At 35.2% G+C, this 25350-nt stretch overlaps 1 protein-coding gene across 3 annotated transcripts; it reads right to left on the minus strand.

Moving 5' to 3' along the window:
- Positions 1-8718: 8718 nt before the first annotated feature.
- ngly1 (N-glycanase 1) lies at positions 8719-24889 on the minus strand. Of its 3 annotated transcripts, XR_012394569.1 has the most exons (12): positions 24716-24889; positions 24374-24488; positions 21531-21767; positions 21159-21321; positions 18882-19101; positions 17058-17179; positions 15233-15272; positions 14152-15124; positions 11360-11536; positions 11062-11250; positions 9717-9894; positions 8719-9596 (listed from the first exon to the last, which is right to left on the minus strand). XR_012394569.1 is itself a non-coding variant. In NM_001020601.1 (11 exon segments), coding segments are annotated over 11 exon segments (1935 nt in total). In that variant the 5' UTR covers positions 24817-24862; the 3' UTR covers positions 9281-9420.
- Between the last annotated feature and the right edge of the window lie 461 nt (positions 24890-25350).

The following is a 25350-nucleotide window of genomic DNA, read 5'->3' on the forward strand; positions in this document are numbered from 1 at the left end:
TCTAACCGAGGGCACGTGCACGCAGTCCGTTTCCCTCTTTCTCTACCTCTTTTTAGCATATTTAACTCCATTTATCCATATGGAAACTTGTTTCCTCCACAGAATTATAAAAACAAATGCAATTGCCACGTTTTATCTCACAAATTTGAATATTTATCCATAATTGTGAGTTTACATCTCTCTTTTTGGAGTTTTGTTTTTTTATATTTGGGAATTTGACATAACAGTTAACATCTTGTAAATCAATTTTTTTTTTCCTCAAAATTGCAACTTCATATCTTGCAGTTTCTACTTCAAAACTTGCAGTTTATATCACCTTTCTGAAGAAAAAAGTTAAATACATGTCAAATATGAAGTCAGAATTGTGTGAGAAAGCCTATAAACTTGCAATTGTGAGAAAAAAGTCAAAGCTGTGCCATCAAACTGATAATTATAAGAGCATATAAACACAAAGGTTTGTGACAAAATATTTTATATCAGGTTTATAGCTCTTAATTGTGAAAAAATAAATGTATATGGAGGTATAAACTCAGAATTGTGAGTAGAAAGAATTGCAACCTGAATAATAAATAAAATAAATAAATAAAAAATACAATTGTGATACACAGTTATCCAGCATTTATGATTGTAGTTCTGTAACTTAAAATGGTGAGGAAAAAACTCTTTTCTTAGATTTTATCTTTTTTCAAAAGTTTAAATTGTGAGATATAAACTCTTTTCAGAGTTGACATTGTCTTTAAATTGGTAAGAAAATGTCAGCATTGTGAGATAAAACGTAGCAAATAAATAAGCTCCCATCACCTCTATCATTTCTGTGTCAAACAGAAATGAAGGTGGGTCATTCCATGCCAAATAAACCACATTTCAGAAAGTTCCCTAGCTCAAATTTTTAGATTTTGTTAACCAAAATTTAGAGGAAACACAAACAAGCAGTAAAAATGGCTACATATTAAATGTCACGGAAGTTAAAAACAAAGTAAAACAGAAATTTGATAAAAAATGACAACATACATTCAATAGAAATGTTTTATGTTCTTTAGACAGCATGTATCAACTCTGAATTGTGAAAAAAGTCAGAATTGTGAGATAAAACGGCACAAAGAAATAACCTTCCAACACTTCTGTCCTTTCTGCGTCAAACAGAAATGAAGTTGGGTCATACCATGTCAAAAAAAAAAACACATTTAAGAAAGTTCCCTAGCTCAATTTTTGATTTTGTTGAACAAAATTCAGAAGTAACACAAACAGAAAAACTGAAAAAAGGCTAAATATTGCATGTCATGGAAGTATAATTACGCAGTTTTTACAGGGTCGCAATTCCATTCTATGAACTCTAAAACTGAAATAAACACGCTGTAAAAATGAAGTATACTAAAGGAAACTGTGTTAAGAATGAGAATATAAAAGGATATCTCTATTTTCGAGATATTTCAAGAGTTTCAGGTATGTAAACGTTGGAAAAAAATATTTTTATTATTCTATGCAGATACAGTTGCTTTGATAGAAGAAAACAAGATATATTTATACTATAGTTTCAAGATGTAGTGACATTCCTCTACAAAATATCAGCTGTATGCAAAGTGGTCCGTTTATTTTTCTGACGCCTGATAATGTGTACAATTTAACAGAATATTTATCACGTCTGCGAATAAACCATATGAGGTCGTACAAATTACCAAAACAGTAATAGATACCAAAAGAACACATACCAAAAATTTCTTTGTTAAGAACCAAAATCTGAAAGGGTATTCAGATATGTTTAATAGGTCTTGAGTTACAGGTATGGGAAGGCACAATTTTCCCCATGTTTGAATAGTCAAAAATGAAATTTAATGTAACAAAGATTAGTAAAAGACGGGCATACATGGTGCAAATTCAGATGGTTTGAAAATCCACACACACATTACCAATGAGTTTGTGTGAAAATAGTACAGATACTAATTCCAAAACAACCGCATGAAAGTTCCCAAATAAATATGGACAGAGAAAAAAAAAAGGTTTTCCCCTTGCCTATTTCTAGCATTTACATGGTCGCAAAAATGGCTAAAAATATTTTATTAAGTATGCCCAGGCCATTATTAGGGGCACTGTCACCTTGTTAGTAAACATTACCTTACAGCAAGTGATGACAACCTGTACGTAGAATTTGTAAATATGATGGGTCTCTGCTATTGGTTGTCATGTGAAGTAAATTCAGACTGATTAAGTGATAGCAAGCAGTTGAGCAACAACAAAACTACCACATACTCCGCCATTGTTGTGTATTCATTTGTGCTTAATTGATTTCTACACCACCTAAAGGGTCTTGTTTTTGGGTGTTTACAGACACAACAGCATTGCGATTTCACAAAGGTTTTGTGCCAAAAAGCGCACCCCTGCCCTAAAATGCACCCCATTCATAGACTTTCATTAGCATTTCCACCCTACATTTAAAAAACAAAACATCAAAGGCCGTAATTGATTAAAACATAATATGAGAAGTAAGAGCCATTTTTAAATACTCTAGCTTCACAAGTAAATTTCAAATAATAATATTGACTGTAATGTAATGAGTCTGTTTCTAAAATTAGGCTTTTTGGTGGGTTTTAAACAAACTTTTACATGGAAAACATTAAATTGTTGTTTTCAACTAAACCACACATTAAACAATTAACTTCACTTAATCTAATTGGTATTGTATTTAACGTCAATCTATTTATTTTTATATATACAGTTGCACTCAAAATTATTAAACCCCCTTTGAAGTTTTTTTTTATATATATATTTCCCAAATGATGTTTAACAGAGAAAGAAATTTTTCACAGTATGTCTGATATTTTTTCTTCTGGAGAAAGTCTCATTTGTTTTATTTTAGCTAGAATAAAAGCAGTTTTTAATTTTTTAAAAACCATTTTATGGTCAAAGTTATTAGCCCCTTTAAGCTATTTTTTTTTTTTTTGATTAGTCTACAGAACAAACCCGCGTTATACAATAACTTGCCTAAATACCCTAACCTGCCTACTTAACATAATTAACCTAGTTAAGCCTTTAAATGTCACTTTAAGCTGTATAGAAGTGTCTTAAAAAATATCTAGTTAAATATTATTTTCTGTCATCATGGCAAAGATAAAATAAATCCGTTATTAGAAATGAGTTATTAAAACTATTATGTTTAGAAATGTGTTGAAAAAAATCTCTCTGTTAAACGGAAATTGGGGAAAAACAAACAGGGGGGCTAATAATACAGGGAGACTTATAATTCTGATTGCAGCTGTGTGTGTGTGTGTATATATATATATATATAGTGCTGGGGAAAGTTACTTTTGAAAGTAATGCATTACAATATTGAGTTACTCTCCCAAAAATTATTCGTTACATTCGTTATTCGAGTTATGCGTTACATTACTTTTGAGCGTTACTTTTTTATTATCTGGCTGAGGCTTGATCTCTTTCAGACCTTTTTTTTTTTTTTTTTTTAAACTAGTGGAGCTCTGCAATTAACAACACACTGTATAACCTACATTTACCTTTAAAAAAACCCCAATGTTAAGATAATGTTATCAGACACCAGAGCTATACATGCCGTATATACAGATTATTGAAAGTTGAAAGCAATGTGTTTGCTACTTTTTTACTATTTGTCTCAAGTGAAATCACTTCCCATTGAGACAATACCCTTTTTTTTTCTTCGTTGCGTTCAAAATAATGAACACATCCTCTCATTGACTGCCTGATTCATTGTGACTAATTGTAATTCAGCAATTTATTTTTAAAAGCTAATTATTTAAATTAAAAAGTAACTCGCATTTACATTTTACAAAAAGTAACAAATAATATTACTTATTTTTGAAAAAGTTATGCGTTACTTTAGTCGTTACCTAGAAAAGGTAATATTACATAACTCACCTTTCTTAATGTGTTACCCCCAACACTGTGTATATACATATATTCTGTAAGAGAAGGGTTCCATTCATCAAACTCAACTCACTCACTCTCTTTAGTGTCATAACTCTATTATTAAAAATTTGTATCAATTTAAGTTAAGTGTGTAAGTTGAGGTGCATTTTACAGCATTTCTCTCCACTACACCGGTTTCAGATTTATGCATTTTAAGTCTCCAAAACGCTGTTTTCTTTTAAATGAAGAGGCAAAACATGAATACACCACTCAGCTAGTAAAATTCCACCATATTATGATTTTGCGACTTCCAACAACAACAAATGCTTACGTGCTCGAATGACAGCAAAAATATTGCACTGTGTATGCCTAGCTTTATCAACCTCTGTGTTCAAATAAAAAGCATTCAGGCTCCATATTGTCAGTTTGATCTCATTCTTCAAAATGGTGGATTGTTATGTAAACACAGACTCCTATACATTTATTAATTGGCTTTCATCACTATTTAAGCTTTTCTTTTTTCCAGATTTTTTGGTAAATTTATCAAAATCACACTTTTGAGCTAGGAATCTTTGGTTATGTTGGCAAATAATGACCCAAGTGTTTAAAGGTCAGACTTTGGCATGTTAATACAGTTGAAATCAGAATTATTAAACCCCCTTTGAATTTATTAATTTATTAATAATCCCTTTATTAATCCGGGGTCGCAACATCGGAATGAACCGCCAACTTATCCAGCACATTTTTACGCAGCGGATACCCTTCCAGCCGCAACCCATCCCTGGGAAACCCCTTGGAATTTTTCTTTCTTAAATATTTCCCAAATGATGTTTAACAGAGCAAGAAAATTTTCACAGTATGTCTGATAATATTTTTTCTTCTGGAGAAAGTCTTATTTGTTTTATTTCGGCTTGAATAAAAGCAGTTTTTAATTTTTTTAAACCATTTTAAGATCAAAATTATAAGCCCCTTATAGCTATCATTTAAGCAATATACAATAACTTGCCTATTACCCTATCCTGCCTAATTAACCTAATTAAGTTAAGCCTTTAAATGTCACTTTAAGCTGTATAGAAGTGTCTTGAAAAATATCTAGTCAAGTATTATTTACTTTCATCATGGCAAAGACAAAATAAACCAGTTATTCGAAACTATTATGTTTAGAAATGTGTTGAAAAATTCTTCTCTCCATTGAACAAAAGTTAGGAAAAAATAAACGGGGGCTCAAGTTCAGGAGGTTTAATAATTCTGATTTCATCTGTATCTCTATAACCACCAAATGTGGATAAAAGTCATTTTCTTGTCTTAAAAAATTCCTTCTGCCAAAATTGTGGAACAATTTTACGGTGTGTGTGACTGGATGCAATTGGTGTGCATGTGTTCATGCTTATGTATGTACGTGAGTGTACATAATAGTGCAAATCTGTTTATATAGATCAATTTTATGAAAAGCGATATATATATATATTTTATATAGTAGTGAAGGAGATGGCCGACAACTCGACTAAGATAATTACTCTAACTAGCTAATGTTGCATCTGCAAACAGCACTTATTTATTATTAAACCTAAAGCGATGGTGGTTCGTACAATGAAGATTCCTAATCAGAAACTTGCACATTTGTGTGCGTGTGATGTACATTCCTTGTGCAGCAAGAAAAACAGTCTTAATATGCTTCATCCTCATGGCTGTGCTTCTGATGAGAATATGCAGCCACGTGCAATGACTCGTACTATTGTTGTTTTGTAAAATATTTGTACTTTTAAGAAGAGATGGGCTTTGTACTACATACATGGGAACGAGGGGATAAAGCTATTTTAAGGTCTTTGTACCTCTGCTTTTAAAATCAATGCATATTTTATAGAATGATTTAGAGCAACTAATGTGAAAATGTCTACTTTTGTGTTAGACTGTTTTAGTAGAGGGTAATGTTGCACAAACTGCACAATTCTTTTTTGTTTTTGCACTTTTTTTGATATAGATGTTGTTAAATCCAAGAAAAAAAGTCAATCCTTCACTTGTTGTGTTAGAACACCTGTTAATGTATATTGTTTATCAGTTATGTGTATGCCATTTATTTTGGCTGACCAATTAAGGTGTTATTAAAGGGGCAGTTCACCCAAAAATGAATATTCTGTCATCATTTACTTTTCCTCCCCTTGTTCCTTTTCTGAGTTGCTTTCGAACTCTGAAGGTATCCTGAAAAAAACATTGCTTCCTTCCCTAAATTATGGGAGTCAAGGAAATTTATAAAAGTTAAAGACATTTTCATTTTTGGGTGAACTCTCCTTTAAGCTTAAATTGCATTTGTCTGTATTAAAATCAACAGACTGGAGGTCCTGGGTCTGTGCTGAAATTGCTGGTCTTGTCTAGCAATATCACGATGTAGCATATGCATTTTTTTTTTCAATACTAAAGCCAAATAAAAAGAAAAAAGTTAATTTACTCACCCTACATAGCTGTGCTTGTGTCTCTCCATGGTCCTACAAGAGAATAAAATCATTTCAAATCCGCACTCTGCTTGTTTATTTAACAGCTGTCATTTATATATGAATCTTGATCAGACTTTGAGAATTTATACAGTTCAGATTTTGGATTTTTTTCCTGTTATTTACAGAAAAAAATGCTAAATAATCTTAAAATTGAAAGCATATTTTAAACCTAAAATGGTGAGGGGAAAAGGTCAGAACTCCAACTTTGTGTGTGTGTGTATATATACATCATATCCATGATGTGAATTTTATGTTCTACCACATTCCAAAGGTGCTCTTCTGGATTGAGATCTGGTGACTTTGAAGGCCATTTGAGTACGGTGAACTCATTGTCATGTTGAAGAAACTAGTCAGACTCTGAGATGTCGGGCACTTTATGACATGGTGTGTTTTTCTATTTGAAGTATCCATCAGAAGATGAGAACACTGTGGTCATAAAGGGATGGACATGGTCAGCAACAATACTCAGGTGGGCTGTGGCGTTAACACAATGATCAATTGGTACCAATGGGCCCAATGTGTACCAAGAAAATATCCCCCACACCATTACACCATCACCACCAGCCTAAACCATTGATACAAGGCAGGATGGATCCATGATTTCATGTTGTTGACGCCAAATTCTGACCCTACCATTCGAATGTCGCAGCAGAAATCAAGGCTAATTGAGGCAATGTTTTTTCAATCTACTATTGTCCAATTTTGATGAGCCTTTGCGAATTGTAGCCTCTTTTTACTGTTCTTAGCTGATAGTAGTGGGACCCGGTGTAGACTTGTTGTGCATTCAGAGATGCTCTTCTGCGTACTTTGGTTGTAACAAGTGGTTATTTGAGTTACTGTTGCCTTTCTATAAGGTCAAACCAGTCTGGCCATTCTCATCTGACCTCTGACGTTTGCGCCACCAAAACTGCCGTTCACTGGATATTTTTCGCTTCTTCAAACCATTCTCTATAAACCCTAGAAATGGTTGTGCATGGAGATTCCAGTAGATCAACAGTTTCTGAACTATTCAGACCAGCTGGTCTGACACTAACAACCATGCCATGTTTAAAGTCACTTAAATCACCTATTAAATCACCTAAATATTCCCCATTCTGATGCTCGGTTTGAACTGCAGCAGATCGTCTTGACCATGTCTACATGGCCAAATGCCTTGAGTTGCTGACTAGAAATGGCTGGTGAGGATGTGTATGTATATGTGTATATATATATATATATATATATATATATATATATATATATATATATATATATATATATATATATATATATATATAGTCATGGAAGTTGTTTGAGTATTGTGAACTGTGTCATGTTCAAGATTCCAGTTCGATCAGAACTTTGTGACATGGCACATTATCCTGCTATATTTGATTATATATATATATATACAAGAGTTGGACAATGAAACTGAAATGCCTGGTTGAGAATGTTTCCTGACTCCTTCAAAACAACCCAAAGTGGCTCAATAATATTTAAATCTGGTGACTGTGCAGTCCATGGGAGATGTTCAACTTCACTTTCATCTTATTCAAACCCCTCTGTATTGCTGTGTGCAATGGTGCATTGTCATCCTGATACACGGCACATGGTCTTTCAGAATTGTTTGGAAGTCCTTGGCAGTGACGCGCCCATCTAGCACAAGTATTGGGAAAAGGGAATACCACAATATTGCAACCTAAAGTATGACTGATCCACCACATGTTTCACTCTGGGCATGCAACAGTCTGGGTTGTTCGCTTCTTTGGGGCTTCTCCACACTATACCTCTCCCGGATCATCAGACAACAATACATGTTTCATATTGTCCACAGCTAAAGATTTCTGCTGCTGGCACCATTAAACCCTGTGTTTGGCATTAGCACGAGTGACCAAATGTTTGTCTATAGCTGTCCGGTAATCTATATTGACCCTGTGGAGTTCCTAACGAACAGTTTTGTTGAAAACACTGAAAAAAAAAAAGTGGTGCACATTTAATTGTTCTTGGTGGTTTGCTGACATTACCTCGGATACAGTGGCTCTTGATAAATCACTTGCTGTCTTGGTCACAAATGCACCAGTGAGATGCGCACCAACAGTTTGTCTTGTTTTGAACTTCATGCCACTCATGATGTTGTGTGCATTGCAATATTTTAAGCAGAACTCCGCTAATACTCTGCTAGCTAAACATTAACACTTTTACTGGTGGAATGTGCAAGCAATCATAAGCACGTCATCCTCTCCAAATTAGTTTAGAAATAAACTCCACTTAGTTAATCCAATTCTCCTATACTGCATGTCTTTAGACTATGAGGAAAACCTGAGCCCCAAATAAGCACTAATGAATATTAAATACGAAAGATTTCCCACAATTCAAGAATTAAATAATTTATTGCATGGCTAAAAGGTCAGATCATTACACTTGACGTAAAGATGATGTACAGTCTATATTAAAATATATACCAAGTGATGCCCTAAACTTCAAATTATAGTAACGTTAAGATGTACATTCCCAAATATATCCACATCTAAAATCACATTTACTTGACATATTACATTAAAAATCGATTCACAGAACTGACCAGCTAGCCAGTGTAATGTAGAGGTAAATATTTGTCTAGTATTAAATACAAAAAACTGAAAAAGCGTACAGTAAGAATAGAAGACATGCGGCTAAGACTTGAAGGGATAGTTCACGCAAAAATGAAATCCCCGTCATCATTTATTCACCCTTCAAAACCTCTTTAGGTCAGCTGAACACAAGAGAAGGTGTTTAGAAGAATGCTGATTGATTGTACTCATGACTTCCATAGCATTTTTGTCCTACTATGGCAGTCAATGTGTACTTCAAAATATCTTCTTTCGTGTTCAACATAACTCATTAATGTTTAAAACCCATATGAGAGTAAACAGTGATGTCATTTGAATTTTTGGGTGAACTGTTCCTTTAATGCAGAGTTTTGAAAAAAGGAAATACAACTTGTTTACAGAGTTGCGTTTAAAAGAAACCTTAGGAAAGTTCATTTTATAAGCATACGTGCAAGAAATATCAATTCACACATGCCGGTCTCTCATCAAGACTTTTCCAACTCAACCATCACTTCAAATAGAACTTTCTCTGTGTCTTTTAAACTCTGTCTGAAGAGCTGAGCGTGTTGCCATGAAGTGCTGCCATCTCCTCCAGTGAGCTCGGCCTCCACAATCAGCTCTGTGCCTCCGGACACATTTGAAAATGAGTGCAGTTCACCATCTGCCAAAACAAGCCCAGCACTAATATTACAAATCAGGCTTAATTAGCAGTAATCATGTTACATTTAACAGAAATGAGCTCTTGAGTTTAGTGACTCAACGCCTACAGTGAGTCTCATACCTCCAGGGAATTCTGTGGTGGTCTCGTTGGTACTTAAACTCCAACGCACAGTGCCTGAATGGAAGGTCTGACTGAAGGCTCGGACTGATGCTGATTTCATCTTCATTCCTGCTGGAGCGCAGTTGAACTTCCAGCTCATCCTCCCAAAGGAAGCGCCCTCTGTTCGTGCCAGATACACCTACAGTACCAGAGAAACAACACAGTGAGTATGCATGAACCTGCATGTCTAATTCAAAGTCAATGTGTTGAAGAGGACTAATATGACATAAAAGATAGAAAACATAACCGTAATAATGACTGCTGTGTGGAACTGATTAATATTATTGGACACTTTTCAAAATAAAATTGTTCCGTTACTGGCATTGATGGTTTCAAAGAACCTTTCCATTGCACACTGCTGGGGAAGTTTTCATCCACTCTGGGGTGATTCTGAGTCGTAATTTGGCCATAACTTGTTCTGTGTTTCAGCTAGCAGAATGATTTTTGGTGACAAATCTTATTTTTACAAATATTTTAAGAAAATGCTTTGTAATGCTTTAAGAAAAAAAAAAAAACTCAATAATAGACTCTTGGCAAATTTGCTACCCTTTTGTTATGTTAGGGATGAAACCACTGGGTTTAAAAATGCATCAGATTAATATTTATTGTTGCATAAATCTGTTAATCAACCTCAGTCCTGGTCAAATCTACTAAATGTTTTTAAAAATTACAAGATTTTAACTCTTTATTTGCCAAATTCATAAATGATGTCTCTGATTTAGTGAAAAAACACACAAAATTACTTATTTTCAATATAAAAAGTAGTCATGGAAAAAAATATTTTTTCCTCCCTAATTTACTGTTGGTGGCTGCTAAAAAAAACATCAATACATCAAAGGCAATGTTGTTATTAATCTTTCACATGTGCAAGACTGTGACAAAAGGTAAAAAAATCTAGTCCACGGCTACAATTTCATTGTCCATCAGTCTTAGTACATGATGTAACTACAGGAGAAGAGTCAAGCTTTAAATAGGAAAAACTATCTAAACTATGATGCTAATGTCTGATGCTAACAGTCTAATCTGATTCAATGATATATGCTAAGTTAAGCTAAAAAAGTGCTCACACTAGACCCAGAGATAAAAATAAAATATAAATATCATATAAAATATAAATATAAAAGATAAAATATTAAAACCAACTATTTAACTGTATGGGATTTGTAAAATAAAATGTAAAAAAAAAAAAAAATGTTAAATTAATATTTTAAGGTGGAGTGTTAAAATAAAAAATAAAAAATAAAACTGGCATATTAATAAATAATCAAATTTGTATGTAAATAAAAGTTGAAAAAAAAAAACATACCATCTGCCAGTCATGCTCTTCTTTCCTGAACATGTTTTCTGTCCTCCAGGCCCCTTTCTGCCATCCTTGAATAGTCTCTTGGCCATTGCTCACTCTGTAGTAACAGTCTTTGGTCACATTGTAACAAATGTGGAAGCGTTTGCTTTCCTTCTCAGATTCTGAGGGTGTGAAGACATTTTCCTGTGTGTCCTGGGAAGAAACAAACATTAGTAACGTCAATCAAATTTATGCATCTACTCTAATGTCTTTTATGACAGATCTTAAATCAAGCAAAATCGATTACGGTCAAGCATCTCACCTCTTTAGCATTGCTTGCACCAGTTTCTCCTCGAGCTGCTCTCCAAGCCAGGGATCCTGACATGCGGCCACCCAGTTCTCCAGGTTGAGGACTTTTAGGAGAAATAAACTCCACCAGCTCCACCAGCAGCCTTTGCAACAGCTGCTGCTTTCTCTCTGCTCCTAGAAACTGCTGCCTCTTTAGGAAAGAAGTGGCAATGAGAGGTGAATTGTTTGTCTAGATTAACTATGAAGGGATCTTTAGTTTGATATAGTGATGTCACTGTAATGGCAATGTAAAAAAACATATCAGTATTCATTTTCATATAACTACTTTTGATGTCACAGCATTAATTACAACGATTATGCATGTCTTAAAGGGTTAGTTCACCCAAAATGAAAAATAAACTGTTATTAATTGATCACTTTCATGTAGTACCAATCCCCCGAAACTTTCATTCATTTATTTAATTTTAGATGAAATCCAAGAGCTCTCTCTGTAGATAGTAGTCCAGAAAGTCCAGAGATAAAAAGTCCAGAGAACCAAAAAACACTGCCAAAACATGCCACGTGACTTTAGTGATACAACTGTAATCATACAAAGCTCCAAGAACATTTTTTGTAGGCCAAAAAAAAAAAAAAGTATGTATTATACAATGTATTGTACTGTGTGCAGTAAATCACACCCCATTGCCATTAAGTCAGCAGTGCAAGATGCAAACATCATATATCATTTTAAAATTAAACAGTTTAAATTTGTATTTTTATTGGTATAGGCCTTCAACATCTGACAAAGGGACCATCGATAAATGGGACCTTTGGGTAAATTTACATTCTTGGGCAATGTTGATTAATGTACACTGTCCTTTGTTGTGGAAAAAAATTAATAAATGTAAGAAAATTATTACCTGTAGTAAATGCATTGCCTGACCTGATAGGAAGGTGTTTTACCATTTTTTGAAAGACAAAAATGTTCTTGGAGCTTTGTATGATTACAGTGGAACCACTGAAGTCACGTGTAATGTTTTTGCTTCCTTTTCTGGACTTTAAACATCTCAGGACAATTGCTGTCAGAGCTCCAGGATTTTATCTAAAATATCTTAATTCATGATCAAAATAAAATGAGATTTATTCATGAGATTTATTCACCAAGTGTGCACAAACACACAAGAAATTCTGGGTTTACTGTTTTCTACCCTTACTGATTTCTTATTTCTTTGCATGTTTGTCACACTTTAATGTTTTAAATCATCAAACAAATTTGAATATTAGGGCGTACTCACACTATGTACTGTTGCCTTGAACCGGGTCAAAGCATGCTTGTACCCCCTCCTATCTCCCCTGGCGGCCCGTACTCACAATACATTCTGGCCTGGGCACGCTTACGTCATCGATGATGCGCTATTCAGTAAGCACTTTCGCACAGCACAGTGGACATTGCTTTAGTTATATTGTTTTAGTCGTTTGATATGCAATTACACGCAGTCAAATATTTTGCCGAACAGGTCAGACACTTTTGACACTCATAAACAATCATAAAGTCCTCATGAATTAGGAGGTTTGCTGAAGGTGCAGCTGTCATGCAGTGAGGAGTTTGCGTCTTTAATAAACGACGACAGTTTGCGTTCATTGAACAGTAAGAATGATTAATTAATCCATATGAAACATTCCCGTAAAAGTTATGTCTCGCTTTCAGATTTGGGCTCAGGCACGTTTTGCACTCACACACAAGCGTGAACCGCACACTTCTTCCAACCGGGCCTGGGCCGGCCAAGTAATCCGTGCCTGAGCCCGATTCAGAGCACTCACACTTCTCAAACAATCTGGGAAACGGGCCTATATATACACACACACATAAAGATATACATATACATGGCTTTTAAGGTGGTTAATGAGGTTTATTGTGTTACTTTGGGATGTTTGGACTGAACAGGAGCAAAGACTACCTGATCAACATTGCATTCCTTGAAAAAAACACTTGCAATCTAGACGCAGTCAGCTCATGCTTGTAATGCGATATAATCCGTAAACTCTGCCCATTAAAGTAACGGCTTGGTCTTTAAACTGTAAAATCGCGACGATATTTAATTATTGATAGTGGGCCACAAATAGCTTTATCGTGTTCATAATACTATTAATCGTGCAGCCCTACCACACAGCAGGGAAAATGCTGGTTCGTGTCCCAGCTGGGTAAGTTGGCATTTCTGTGTAAAGTTTGCATGATCTCCCCATGTTGGTGTGGGTTTTCTCCGGGTGCTCCACATACCCCCCCACAGTCCAAAGACATGTGGTATAGGTTATATAAATAAACTAAATTGGCCATAGTGTATGAGTGTGTGTGCGAATGTGAGTGTGCATGAGTGTTTCCCAGTACTGGGTTGCAGCTGGAAGGGCACCTGCTGCGTAAAACATGTTGCCAGTTTAATCTGCTGTGGCGACCTCTGAAATAGCTGAAGGAAAATAAATGAATGAATAAAAGTATTTACAATAATTGGCTTTTAGGTTACAGAAACCCGACAATACGGTACTGTATTGCTTAGCCATAAGAAACAGGTAGAATTTAAATGTCCTGAAGATGAACGAAAGTCTTGGGATTAAAATGAGATGAGAGTGAGTAATTAACAATAGTATTTTTATTTTGGGGTGATCATGGCAAAATTTTGGTTCCATGGCAATCAAGGAATGAATACAGTAGAACAGTGATATCGTGTCATTTCTGTATTGCAGATTGTTAAATTTCAGTATCAATAGGTATCAAAATAATGATACTTTTGGCAAAATTACTTTGATGAGGGGATCAGAATGTGAACATACCTCAGCGTTGAGTTTGTTAAGCATATGAAGCAGCCACGTCTCCTGGACTTGTGTGCGTCTGGACAGAACCTCTGGGTGCTTACAGGAGTATCTCCACGTTACATCTGCCACCTGATCCTTGGAGAAGGCCAGGATGTAGGAGAGTTTCTTGCCCCAGCCAACTTCATACAGGAGGGGTTTATCACATGCATTCTCACAAGGGTCACAGTGTATCCAGCGGCGCTGAGACTGAGAGTACACTTCTGTCCACACGTGATCTGAAAACAGGACAATATTTTGAGTTTTTTACACAGCATCATTATGGTACAATAAAAACATCCATATTTGAACTCATTTGATGTTTGTCACATTGAACAAAAACAGAAATTTGATTATTTTGTTGATAAAAAATTAGCCAGTTTTCAGCAGCAACATTTTTCACAGACGTAAAATCACAAATAAAAAAATTAATTGTTAGGGAGTTACTATTTGTTAAGAGAGCTGATCTGAGCATCACTCCTGCCTCTCCTGATACATTATATAGGAGAATATCAGATGTGTATATTATATACATCCAATATGTCTTAAAGTGACAGCAGACAACTATATCTGATACTATATAAAGACTATGGTCCAATCCCATTTCTACCCCTTAGCCCTTCCCCTTACCCCTCGTTTTGCGCATTCACGTGAAGGGGTAGGGGTGTTCCAATTCTCTTTAGCTTAAAGGTGCAAGGTTCGGGGGAGGGGCTAGATTTACTTTCAAAAGTATACTATTCTATACTATGCGACTATGCAGCGCCACTGTTTCGATCCAAGACCAGCGACAATATGATCACAAGGTTTTCATCTTCTGGACCAGGCCGTATCCTGGGCAGCTGCTGTGGTGGTCATGGAGGGGTGGAGAGTATGAGACTGACTCCTGTGACGCTCCAGGACAGACAAGTCTTCGCTGAGGTCCAGCTTTCCAGCCTCCGGTGCCTAGACTGCAGCTCTGCACAAGACATTTGGCCAGAGGAGAAATGGTTATGCCCAACTGAGCCTGGTTTCTCTCGAGGTTTCTTAATTCTTCACTTTCGCCAATTGGTGAAGTTTTCCTCACCGCTGTCACCACTGGCTTGCATGGTTCGGGATCTGTGGAGCTGCGCATAGATTGATTTGCTCTTCAGTGTTTGGAATCTCAATAGTGATTATTAAACCACACTAAACTGAACTGAGCTAGACTGACCTGAACTTGAACATTGAAAACTGAACTACACTATTTCAATTTACTATGAACTTCTATGTGAAGCTGCTTTGACACAATCTACGTTGTAAAAGCGCTATGCAAATAAAGGTGAATTGAATTAAAAATGGAGATTTTCCAGGACCAGGATTCGAAACCAAGAGGTACCAAATTTTTTCAGAATACATCATCTACAACAGCAACATGGCTGCACACGTGAGTCAGAAGATAAATTAGTTTTTTTTTTTTTTTTTTTTTTTTACAACAAGCACATTTTAATTCACTTATTAAGTGTGACAAAGCGGCTTCCGGGTCTAAGCGCTCCATCAAACTTTATGGGGTGACTCGTCAAATGATAATAATAAAGCGCTGTAATACTTTCGAAAATCACAATCATAATATATATATCCATACCTAATATCCGATGGCCAGAAAGTGATTAATTTTTAATAATTTGCTAAAAATTTTGGTATTTGTGATGTAGCAAGCCCAGAGATGTGTGATATGACTAAAAAGCCACAAACGAATATTTTCTCAATTCAAATTAGCAGCGGCTTGGACCTGACAAGCGAATACATTCATAACAGAGTTTGTATTTTACAGTCCTGTTTTTAAAAAAAAAAAAAACAATTAAAAAAACTAAATTTCGCTATTTACCAAATAATAATAATTCCTGTAGTCCCACAACATACTTTAACATCTGTCACTCGATGACACTCGAAAACCCAGTCAGAAAAGTTTAGAAGCTGGGACTTACCTTTTTAATAGTGTCTGGTAGGCTAAAACATTAACTTTGTTTTCTTGTGGCCACGGTGTAATTATTTTGCATTTGTATTTACAAGCTTATTGCCACATTATTTCGTTATGATTATGATTTCCTGAAGATAAATACCAAAAACTAGCTGAAATAACTACAGCAGTCACCATTTGATGACGTGTGCAGGTGTTGTAATGCTGTCACATTTCTAAGAGGTAAATCTGAAACCCTTCCACTGTCTGTTTCAAGGGCCAATGCAATGGGGTAGAGGTAAAAAAAAGAATTGGCATTAGGCCTAAATCTTTATATTTTATTAAAAAAGGAGGTCAAATCCTTCACTTCACTATATATATATATATATATATATATATATATATATATATATATATATATATATATATATATATATATATATATATATATAAAGCAACTAAAAAAGCAATAATGCAATAAAAAGTGGTTTTAAAGGGCACCTAGTTTACCCCTTTTTCCAGATTTATTATAAATCTTTTGTGTCTCCAGAATGTGTTTGTACAGTTTCAGCTTAAAACACCCATCAGATTATTGAATATACCTCTCAGAAGTTTGTAATTTTTTGCTTTGAGCAACTTTTTTGTGAACTTTTCTTTGTGAAAGCAGTTTTTGTGAACTGTGCCTTTAATGCTAGTCTTCCTGCCCACCGTTCCCACATGCCTGTCAGTGTGCCTCAATCTTCACCCCCGGCTGCCTCAAATAACAGACAGACATGAAGGAAGCAGACTTTAGTATTTGTTTTTCCTACTAAGGGAGTAAATGGTTACAGGTTTCTAACATTTTTTCAAAATATTGTCTTTTGTGTTCACCAGAAGAAGACAACTCATAAAGGTTTGTAACCTCTTGAAGGTGAGTAAATGATGGGCAAATTTGTGTGAACTATCCCTTTAGTGCTTTTGTGAAGATATGTACCTGTGCTGTCCCAGATATATCTGGCTTCAAGGCCTAAGGCTCTGCAGAGCAGGGTGAAACAGTTGGCCCATTCCCCACAACGTCCTTTCCTGGTCTCTAGAAGCTTCTCTGGGTTATTGTACCTGCGTAATGGAAAAAGTAACGTAAATATGTTACTATGACAGAAATAACAATGTAAAAAAAATAATATATATATATATGCATGTGGCCTACAGGTTAATACCGAAACATTTATTTTTTTTTACTGGTAGATAAATCCTAAATTTGTAACGATCACAGAAAGATTGACTCTCGCGTCATTAAAATCATATGTATAAAGCATTTAGGCTTTCATGTAAAATACAATGATGACAGAAGTTGTGGTAGGTTATTCTGGATGTGGTGAATTTCATTAAAGGTGTTTTCTGTCACTACTTGTTTAGCCTGCATTAATGCATTCAGTGTAAGCTACACAATTAATCATTAAAAGATCGGGATCTTAACAGCCACTCAACATAAATTATAAATGATAGTGATTTGCATATATTTATTAATCGTTCGAATTGCTGCATTGAAATCTGTGCTTGAAAAATGCAAAAATCAAGATAGAGATTTAGTCAGATTTTTGAGTTAGTTATGAAGTTACAAACAGTCAAATAACACAGAAGTACTGGGATAACAGTTTATAGTTTAGATAAAAGCCACTAATGTTTATGGTAAAGAATAAAATTACCGTCATATGCATTTAACAACACTCAAAAAAGAAATTTGTCGGCAGCAATTACATTATTTAACCAATAGGTGGTGATAACCAGCCATCAAAAATATGCCACTGAATAATTCCTCAAAAATGACACATCAAGCAATTTTATGAGTAAATAACTGAATTATATGTAAGTATCAGTTGCACAAATGATAATGTAACATTTCAGCAAAGTAGTGGCAGTTAATTTTTCACAGTACTAAATATTTTATAATTTTTTTTCGCTGAATAATCAGCTGATTATGTCTATGTTTTGTTTTTAATAAACTTACATGTTTTAAGTTCTGTTTGTTAAAACCAGAAGTGTCTTGCAGTACTGTTTTGTAATAAATGAAAAGCAAATTACTTGTTTCCTTCCCTTTTTGCCTGATCCGAAAAATGGTCCAATTTGTGACTAAAAACCATAATGTGATCCAAACTGTGAGATTTGTGATCCATTACACCACTAAATCTAAGCTCTAGGCTAGTTTTTAACCTTACATTTTAATGTTCACGAGAAAGAGCGCTTGTGTATTTAGCTGCATCATGTATATTAACTTTTATGTCATGAGATTAATGTAATCACAGCTCAGTATGAACACTTACATGTATAAATCCTTTAAACTATTCCTACCATAATGATTATTTTAGTTTCAAGTGGTAATTGTAAGGAATTAGATGCAAGCAGAGTATGGCTGTCTGTACAGCACACAGAGCCATCTGCTGTTAAAATTCTGGAGGGTAAAAGACGTAAAAAGATGGTAAAATATGTACCCTTTAATAGAGTAGAGATTAATATGGATATAGTGATTATATCTTGTTTTTGTAATATTTTATGGTGCCTTTTAGAGGATTAACAGTCCATGGTCCCAAAAGCCTTTTGTTTTTTGTATAAAATAAACAAAAACATTTTAAAAACTTTCTGTTCCATATAGGAAAAAAAAGTCATTCAAGCATGTAACAACATGAGGGTGGGTGATTAATCCTGTTATTCCTACGTATCAATTTAACATAAAGAGTAAAAAAAAAAAAATTCCAATGATAACAAATATTCAACTACATTATAAGAGCAATTGTTGCTGAAAATGAAAAAGATGATGTACCTTGGGAATCTAGTGGAGAGTTGGCAAGTATGACAAAAGTGGTTCTCTACACGGCCTGCATCCCAGTGCAGGTCATCACTGGACGGGGAGAGGGATCCGGAAGGCTGGGTTTTACCTCCACACTGTATACATGGCAGATTATCCACCCAGGAAAAGAAGTCACTTTTGAACCACTGCAGCAGGTCAAGAACTAACATGTCTTCTTCACCTAGACTGCATGCTGAGAGTAAAATACAACACACTAACGTGAGTCAGCTTCAGATAATGTGTAGTCTTGACTTAATGGAAATAGAAGTCAGAGATGTCTTTTAATAAAAAAAAATTATTATTATAACATATGAGGCTTTAAAAGCAATTGGGATCTTTTATCTTTGAACAATTCACCTTATTCTTTGCCGACGAGTGGGCGCAGCCATTTGAATTTTTTAGGCTCGAGACTTCTGGTCTTATTCACTTCCATTCATTTTTAGACATTAAAAACTGCTCGTTTCACTGTTTGATGTTGCAAACTGATTTCTTATTACATTATTCTACATGGTCTGTAGTGTCATGCAAACATTTGTTTGTAGAGCAAGTAGTTTGACCGTTTTCTGACGTTTATTATTACTATTAATTTCTCCAATAGGCGGCTGAATCGGAAGTTCTAAAACAATTACGAAAATAGCCACACTTCCACATTTTAGAATAAGGTCAATACAACGTGTATCTTATAAAAATATTTACTGACAAACGACACATGATTTTTTTGTGTGTGTGATTTCGGAGTACATTGTGCTGTGTCTACACTCACTGGTCACTATATTAGGTACACCTGCCCAACTGCTCGTTAACGCAAATTTCTAATCAGCCAATCACATGGCAGCAATTCAATGTATTTAGGCATGTAGACATGGTCAAAAAGATCTGCTGCAGTTCAAACCGAGCATCAGAATGGGAAAGAAAGGTCATTTCAGTGACTTTGAGCATGGCACAACCATGGACTCTTGGATTCAAAGAATAGTGCAAAAAAGAGAAAATATCCAGTGAGCAGTAGTTCTGTGGGCACAAATGCCTTGTTGATGCCAGAGGTCAAAGGAGAATGGCCAGAATGGTTCCAGCTGATAGAAAGGCTACAGTAACTCTCGTTACAACCGAGGTATGGAGAAGATTATCTCTGAATGCACAACAAGTCCAGCATTGAGGCAGATGGGCTACAGAAACATAAGGCCACACCGGGTAACAATCCTGTCAGCTAAGAACTGGAAACTGAGGATACAATTCACACAGGCTCAGCAAACTTAGACAATAGAAGATTGTAAAAACGTTGCCTGGTCTGATGAATTTTGATTTCTGCTGCAACATTTGGATGGTAGGGTCAGAACTTGGCATTAACAACATGAATGCGTGGATCCATTTGCTTTTGCATCGACAGGCTGTTGGTGGTGATGTAATGGTGTAGGGGATATTTTCTTAAAACACTTTAGGCCCATAAGTACAAACGAAGCATTGTGTCAACGCCACAGCCTACATGTGTATTTTTGCTGAGCATGTCCATCCCTTTATGACCAGTGTACACATCTTCTGATGGCTTCTTCCAGCAGAATGTCATAAAGCGCTAACCATCTCAGTCTGGTTTTGAACATGACAATGAGTTCACTGTACTCAAATGGCCTCCACACTCACCAGATCTCAATCCAATAAAGCACCTATTGGATGTGGTGAAACAGGAGATTTGCATCACGAATGTGTAGCCGAAAAAAATACGCAGCAACTGCGTGATGCTATAATGTCAATATGAACCAAAATCTCAGAGGAATATTTGCAGTACCTGGCCTAACTCGATACTAGTATGGTGTACCTAATTAAGTGCTCAGTGAGAGTGTGTGTGTATATATATATATATAAATAGATATGTGTGTGTGTGTGGAAGAGTGTTAAGCTGTTTTTATGCATCCTAGCAGAGCTCATTAATATTCATAACCATTCCAAATAAGGTCAAAACCAAGCTTCACCTATTTTTCCTATTCGATTGGCAATTCCTTTAGTTATAAATGAGCATATTTACGGAGAACCATTTATGGACAACCATTAATGTAGAATTTTTTAACTTAACAAAGGCCCATACCAACTATGTTGATATCAGAGAACAATTTAACACATTTAATCAATGCAATCTATGGCCTTAAAGAATATCGAAAAGTATTTATATAAAATTGCCAAACTAACATAAAAAATAAATAGTTAGATATAAATAGGTAGGCAGGTACTAGTACTGGTCAGACAGATAAACTTACTAACCTGCATCTGCATCATTGGCTTGTTTCAGTCGTTCTTTAGCCCTGGACCTGAGCAGTTCATGAGGTATGCATTCCAGAGCTTTCTGCTGTAATTCAGGATCCTCATACACTAACACATGTTGAAAGTTTGACTGTACTGTTCTTTGGAATGTAGCACTGCTTGACTAACAGCAAAAAACAAAAACATAGAGGTAAAATTAGTGTAGAAAAGCCAAGGAACAAAACAAGTACAGTTATTAATTCCAATTATTAATTTATCATTTTATTTGGTAGTACAAAAACCTCCTAAAGTAGTATCGAATTTATGATATCATCCTGAATAAATAAAAGCGAACAGGATCTTAAATCAAATATTAAACAATGCAAATCTCACAGTGAATGGTATAGAAGCAGGTGCAGGTGTAGGGACGGCAGCAGCAGCAGGGCCTGCAGAAGCAGTGGAGGATAGTGATGGTGGAGGTGCAGGAACTGGAGGAACGCTGGCATTCTGTGGACTGGACGCAGTATTGCTCGCACCAAGTCTCTGGTCTCTCTCAGCAGCGATCGTCTCCCGCACCTGCCTCAGCTTCTCCACAGATGCTGACCTCGGAAACACCAGGTGGGTTTCAGCCTGAGAGGAATGAATAGAAATATCAATTCTGACATAAGATGACGCCTTGATGGCGATATTGAAGACTTTAAAGACACATTGAAGACTTTAATGTTATATGTTCAGAAAAGTATTTTTGCAAATTATAAAAAAGGAGATCATATTAGCAGCCAAAGACCAACATTGTTTACAGTAAAATAAACAGTGCTAATGTTATTTTGAAGTCATACTTGCATGCTATTTCTGACCAAATATTCAAAGTAGCGTAGTAAACAATATAGGGCAGGGCTAAACAATAAAGACTGCTTGATGGCCCGGGGTCAGTGTGCGAGATAATCGGGACAGTAGACAGGATTATTTCTGGCCTGATTGGACCAGTGCTGCTACGTCACTAAAGTTTTATTTGTCTGCGACTATTTGTCAATTGCATCCAAATACATCGAGAAACAGTTTGTGCTTTTAAGCATTTAAACACTACATTCTCTGTGATGTCGTAAAACACCATATTGCTTTTCAGGTTCTCTCATCTGATTGGATGTTGTGAGCATGTTGTTTTTTTCAATAACCGGGTAACAACAGTACAGTGAAAAGGAGTTGACATACAATTATAAGGCTAAAAGAAAACGTCTGTTTCTAATGTCTTGGAAGCAGACATTTATGTGGGTACAACATAGGGCTGGGCGATTTGACAAAAATGCAATCTTGATAATTATTGTCCATATTGAATGATAACAATATATATTTTAAAGCTGTTAATGCTTCCAGATTTAAAATATTATCCCAACAATGACTAAAGCCACAAAAATTAGAGAGTCTATTAAATGGTATGACATATTTTCGGCCGATAAATTTTCGTGGCCAAAAATTTAGTACATCTCTAATATCAACACACTTTAGATTCTCATTGTCGCACAATTATTTTTTGTGGTGTGATTGGCTCTTAGATCAATATAGAGTAAAAAAGTCCAGAGCTTATTACTGTTAATGACATACATTTTATCACCCAGCCCTAGAACAACATGAACAACATAAAATTTATGTGAAGTGATGTTTTGCACACTTAGCCATCAGTTTGGCGAATTTGGCCACCTTTTGTTAAATAATTTTGAATGACAATAAAACACCTGCACATTTTCCATACTGCTCTTTCTGTTTGCAAAACACTTTGAATTTTGCTTATTATACATGTATTTTGAAAATATTTGCATTTTAGATTCGCAGACATTATTTTTGACACATTATTTAAAACATGTGACCAAGAAATAGCAATAAACTTTTTTTTTTGAGAAGACATCACATTAAGCGTTTTCTACCCCACTGAAGTCTATCAGAAGGTTTCTTAATGTGGCTCAATGTTCCTTAACAACAAGTGTAGGGAAACCACATTTCTATCGAATTTTACTTGTGATTCACACTGACTTTGATTTTATAAACAGCTTTTTTAACATTTGGTTTTCCTCGTATGTTGTAAAATTTTGTTAAGCCTTTCCTTCTTATGGACTTCAATGCGGGAGAAAATGCTTAATGTGATATTGTTCACTTTTTCAATAGAATTAGGGCCCGTTCTTTTGACAATAGTTAGTGCTAATCACAAGTAAAGTTTGACAGAAATATGGGTTTTCCTGGTCTGTGTTAAAATACGTTAAGCTGTTTCCTTGAAATGGACCTCTCTAGAGAAAAAGCTTAAAGTGATATTGTTCACTTGATACACTTAAATAAAAGCTTGTTCTTTTAACAGCAGAAAGTGTTTGAGTTTCTTTTTTATAGAAATTTGATTGTCTCAGAATTTTGTTAAGTTATACCACATCAAGCTCTTATGATGAACTTCAATGTGGAAAAAACATTTAATGTCACATTGTTCATCCACCAAATCAGGGCTTTTGCTAGTAGTTGGTGTTAAATACAAGAACAATTTCATAGATTTTTAGTGTGCCCAATTTGTGGAGGTACATTCAGCCATGTTAAGTTTTTGTCTTTTATAATAGACTGAAAACCCATAAAGTAAAAATTTTAACTCACTAAAACTAGAGCTCATTCTTTTGACATCAGAAAATGTTTGTCACAAGTAAAATTTGAGGGAAATGTTATTTTCCCTGTTTGTTATTTAGGTACATTAAGCTATGTTAGCTTTTCTCTTCTCAAAGGGGGAGAAAACACTTAAAGTGATGTTTTTCTACTTTAAATACAAGAAAAGTTTTACAGAAATTTGGGTTTCCCTGGTTGATGTTTAGGTATGTTAAGCCACGTTAAGTTTTTCACCCTAAGCATTTTAGAATATTCCACTTTAGATGTGGAAATGGGGCTCATTCATTTACTGGTAGTTCATGTGAATTACAAGCAAAAAAAATTTTTTATTTGGTTTCCCCCACTTGTTGTTATACTACTTAAACCCACATTAAGCTTTTTCCTTCTAATAGACTTCAATGGGGGGAAAACGCTTAACTGGATGTTTTTCATTTTATCTATGGAATTGGGAATTGTTCTTTTTTACAGTAGTTAGGGTTAATTACAAGTAAAGTTTGACAAAATATGGGTTTCTCTGGTTTATGTTTAGGTACATTAAGCTACGTTAAGCTTTTTTCATGTTAAGTGTTTTAGAAAGTCCACTCAGACATTTAATCACCAACCTCCTCAAATCCCATCTCAAAGAGACATTCAACTGCTCCTTTTACAGGCAGAAGCTTGGTGGAGAATGTTGGGTTTCCAATACGAATTGATCTGTACTTCTCCTCATTTGGGTTCCTGAAAAATACACATACAAGATGAATCAAGTAAGAAATTACACAATAACAATAATAGAACTATTGGTAGGTTAGCGCCAAATTCAATATAAATTGTCTAGGGATAAAGGAAATAGGAAAGTGTTATAGTCTGCATAAGACATAAGAATCTATCATAACCAGCAGTGAAGCAAACAACATTCCACCCGGCAGACTGCAATGTCCTCCAAACAGCTCACTTAACGTTACCTTAGGATGTTGTCCGCGTATGTAATGAGCAATTTAGAGACGTCCAAAAACACTTCCGTGGTATTTTCGCACAAAGCAAGGACTCCTTGAGAGCCAGGCATGATTATACGTTAAACTTACTGTATAAGTTACAGTAAAAACATCCGTGAGACAACACGGAAACGAGTTTCCCCTAAAGTTGCCTATACGTAGCTGTCCGTTCTGTGCCTGGTAGATTTTGTCTAGAAAATCATTTTGATGATTACGTTGAATTTTTTTTTTTCCACAGGATCATACGATTTAAACCTGTTAAGAACACGTTTCGGCAGAAATGAACAGCCTTAATTTTAACATAAATGGACAGGCGGCGGCACCAGAGACAAAAATTATGGCATAATAAAAGTCGTTTAAAAGCCCTTATTAATTCAAACATTCAGTTTATTATAATTTAATGTTGGCATGTGGGCTTAAAAATGTAATATTATATCAAACTTCAAGATAAGGCGTATATTACACAGTATATAATCATTAATTTATTTTCTTTTCGGCTTAGTCCCTTTATCATTCTGGGGTCGCCACAGCAGAATGAACAATATATAATCATGTTATTTTATACAATTATTATAAAATTAAAAATTGTGAGTTGCATTGCTACA

The sequence above is a fragment of the Danio rerio genome, chromosome 19, assembly GCF_049306965.1.
Source record: "Danio rerio strain Tuebingen ecotype United States chromosome 19, GRCz12tu, whole genome shotgun sequence".
Lineage (NCBI taxonomy): Eukaryota > Metazoa > Chordata > Actinopteri > Cypriniformes > Danionidae > Danio > Danio rerio.